The sequence below is a fragment of the Talpa europaea genome (assembly GCF_964194135.1).
Source record: "Talpa europaea genome assembly, chromosome: 6".
Classification (NCBI taxonomy): domain Eukaryota; kingdom Metazoa; phylum Chordata; class Mammalia; order Eulipotyphla; family Talpidae; genus Talpa; species Talpa europaea.
Window position 1 is genome coordinate 16,702,957 of NC_140072.1, and position 3,291 is coordinate 16,706,247.

A 3,291-nucleotide genomic window follows, 5' to 3' on the forward strand; every position below is an offset into this window, starting at 1 on the left:
TTAGTTTTGCATGCCATTTTAAAGACATAATATTAGCGATTTAAAACACATGCTGATAACAACACCCAGGAATAAATTCTTCTTTAAATGAAAGCTAATATATTCTTGACTAAATCTAGATCTTTAAAAATACCGTTTAAGGAGATTAATTGCAATGACTTTAAGGAGTTGCATATATTAACTCCTCTTGAAATACTGAATTTGTTACAGAAGTTGGAATCAAAGGTTTTTTTCCCCCTCAGTGTTACAAGCACTTCTGTGATTTATTGAATCCATATGAGTCTTAAATTTAAGTAAGTTATGCAATAATGGTTTGTCTCCTGTTCGTTTTGTTCCCCGCCTTATGTCAGGCTTTCACCATCTTGTATGCCCTGTTCTTTAGAGGAGACATTGTAGGGTCATGTGAGAATTTTGGCTTTGAACTGGGTGAACTGCATTTCAGTCCAGATTTTCTGTATTTGAAAGTTGCATAGCCTTTGAACAGTTGATGACCTTTGAATAAGCTAAGGTTGTCTTGTCACAAAGATTTTGAGCACCTGTTATCGTGCTCTAGAGACTCGGTAATGTCAGTGCCATCACCCCCCCCCCCCCCGCGTGGTGGTAGATGCACCTGATGGCCAAAGGCCCACTTAACCCATACTCTCAAAGCAGATTTTCCTCTTTGTTTTCTGGTTGCCCCTTTTTCTACTCTTTATCATCTACTCGTACCCCACAACTCTTCTCTCAAATTACACTTACGCAGAATGTATACTTAACACACTAAATCTCCCCACCCCAGGCTTCTCATCAGTTGTGATAGTCTACTTTCTTTGCTTTTTCTTACCAACCAAAAGAAGCGACCATTCCTGGCCTTGCCTAACTAAGCATTTTTACTTCCTTGGCTCATTACTTGTAAAATGTTCTTTGCTCGGTATGCCTAAATATTTGTTCAGTGTGCGAACTTTGGATCCTTTTATTCATTCAGTCAGCTGTTTCACGTATTTAGTACTACACATCAGAATAAATGGTTCTCTGTAACATCCACCAAGTAGACAACTAACAAATGCAGGGTGCTTTTAAATTAATTTCTTGTCCTTTTCCATTTGCTCCTAGGTTTTTAGAACTTCACCTATAAAAATGGGCCGAATTTTCCTTGATCATATTGGTGGTACCCGTCTGTTTTCTTGTGCAAACTGCGATACAATCTTGACCAACCGCTCAGAGCTCATCTCCACTCGGTTCACAGGTGCCACTGGCAGAGCTTTTCTTTTTAACAAGGTTGGTGAGAAACCCTATTTCATTTCCTCCGAGTGTTAAGTGGATATATTTGACACCAGTACCACAATATCCCTTGGAGCTCTGGGAGATTGAGAGTCAGTATGAGAGCTGATATCTATAGAAATAATTGCCTACCAGCTTGTTTTTGAAGGAACCACTGGAAAGTATTACCAGGATGTGAGTTTTAACCTGGGAAATTTAAAGGGTGTTGTAAGGAGGGTTGTCTCCATTGCTTCCGAATGAAAACAGTGTAAGAATGTGATAGTGATTTCAGCCTAGAATACTGAAGAACGGCCGGAGACACCCCCATATCCACATTGCTGATTTATCCTTATAGGGAGATGGCTGTGTTGAGCTCATAATACTTGGTAAAGCAAGTGACTAGGTCATATTTAGCCAACTTCTTTTGCTCTAATTCGTGCTTGCCAGTCATTCCTTTGGTTGTGACTTATTACATAGGTTTGTCAACAGAAGAAGGAACATTTCCTGATTTACAAATTTTGAAGTCTGCCTGCTTCTCTTAATTTCTGCTTTGCTTTGAAATCTGGTAGATATGATTTTGGAATCTGATGCATAATAGTAAAATTGATTTTCCAAATTAGACTAAGGAACAGAACTAGTCCAAGGTACAGCTCTTAGGTCAGCTAAACTTCCCCAGTGGACACCCCTCTGTTCAATGTAGGTGGAGTTCTTCTCTGAAAGAAAGAACTGATAGTGTGTACCCCCTTGATCTTCGTTTACATAAGAGCAGGGGTTGATGACACTGTTACAGACTGCCTGAATTCATAAATAAAGTTTAATGAATCACATTTAGGTATTGTCGATAGCTGCTTTTGTGCTGTAATAGCTGAGTTAAATAGGTACAGCAAAGACCATGTATCCTTCAGAGCCAAAAGTATTTATCTGGAACTTTATAGCAAAGTAAAGTGTAGAGGATTGTTGGATGTTTAGAATTATTGCAAATTCTTCAGATTCTTTGAACCTAATTGAGAACCATATGTTGCATTGGTCTGTAGTAGTCTTGGTCTGTCCAAATCTGTTTATACAAAACATATTTTCAGAAACAAATCTGGCAGACTTTTGAAAGGAATATCTGTTGTGTGCTAACTCTTTTATATCGATAACCTTATTTGTACTCATCATTCAACAGTGAATGAAAATAACTGGACTCAGACCTATCTTTTATGACTCCAAGTCCAAGACTTCACTACAACACAGAAACACAGTATGCATAGATAGTGTGGCTTGGACTGGTATATAATACATACTTGCATTAAATGTCCAGGGCAGTGCAGTTTCCAGATGTTTAATTCAGCAGCTTCTTAAAATAACTCTTGGAAGGGTATTGTAGATTTGACAAAAGTATCAACTGTTGTTGGGTTATTGAAGTTACTGTTAATGCATCAACAAAATATTGAGTGCTTTTTGGTAAATTACTTAACATGCCTTCACAATTTCTTTTTTACGTGTTTCTTAGGTAGTTAACCTGCAGTATAGTGAAGTTCAAGACCGGGTCATGCTCACTGGCCGCCACATGGTTCGAGATGTGAGCTGCAAAAACTGCAATAGCAAACTGGGATGGATCTATGAGTTTGCTACTGAAGACAGCCAGCGTTATAAGGAGGGCCGTGTGATCCTGGAACGGGCTCTAGTTCGGGAGAGTGAGGGCTTTGAGGAGCATGTACCATCTGATAACTCTTGAAGAAAAAGTGATAACTCTGTCTTTTCCCAGGTCTCCTTCACTGAAAACAAAAATCTACTTACATACACTGTCACCTTAGCATCAGAGTCGGATTCATGAACTGCGGAACAAGAAGTTGTGAGAATCTAAGATGGAACCTTCCTTCCTTTTTTTTTTTTTTTTTTTAATTTTCTATTTTTCATTCAACTGCAGTGTGTAGAGCGAATATTATGCAGATGCCGTTAATTTTTTCCCTATGTTTACATCTCGAGGCAGAATAGTCTGTCTGCAGCTACGTGATGGGCTTATGTGAGGGAAAAAATCTGGGCGATTAGTGAAAAGGTGTGTAAATT

General features: G+C 38.7%; 1 protein-coding gene across 1 annotated transcript; it reads left to right on the forward strand.

The window, feature by feature from the left end:
* Positions 1-1,116: 1,116 nt before the first annotated feature.
* YPEL5 (yippee like 5) lies at positions 1,117-2,959 on the forward strand (the record flags this gene model as incomplete). Its single annotated transcript, XM_084234516.1, has 2 exons — positions 1,117-1,261; positions 2,739-2,959. The coding sequence occupies 2 exons, from the start codon at positions 1,117-1,119 to the stop codon at positions 2,957-2,959; spliced, it is 366 nt and encodes a 121-aa protein (XP_084090642.1).
* Between the last annotated feature and the right edge of the window lie 332 nt (positions 2,960-3,291).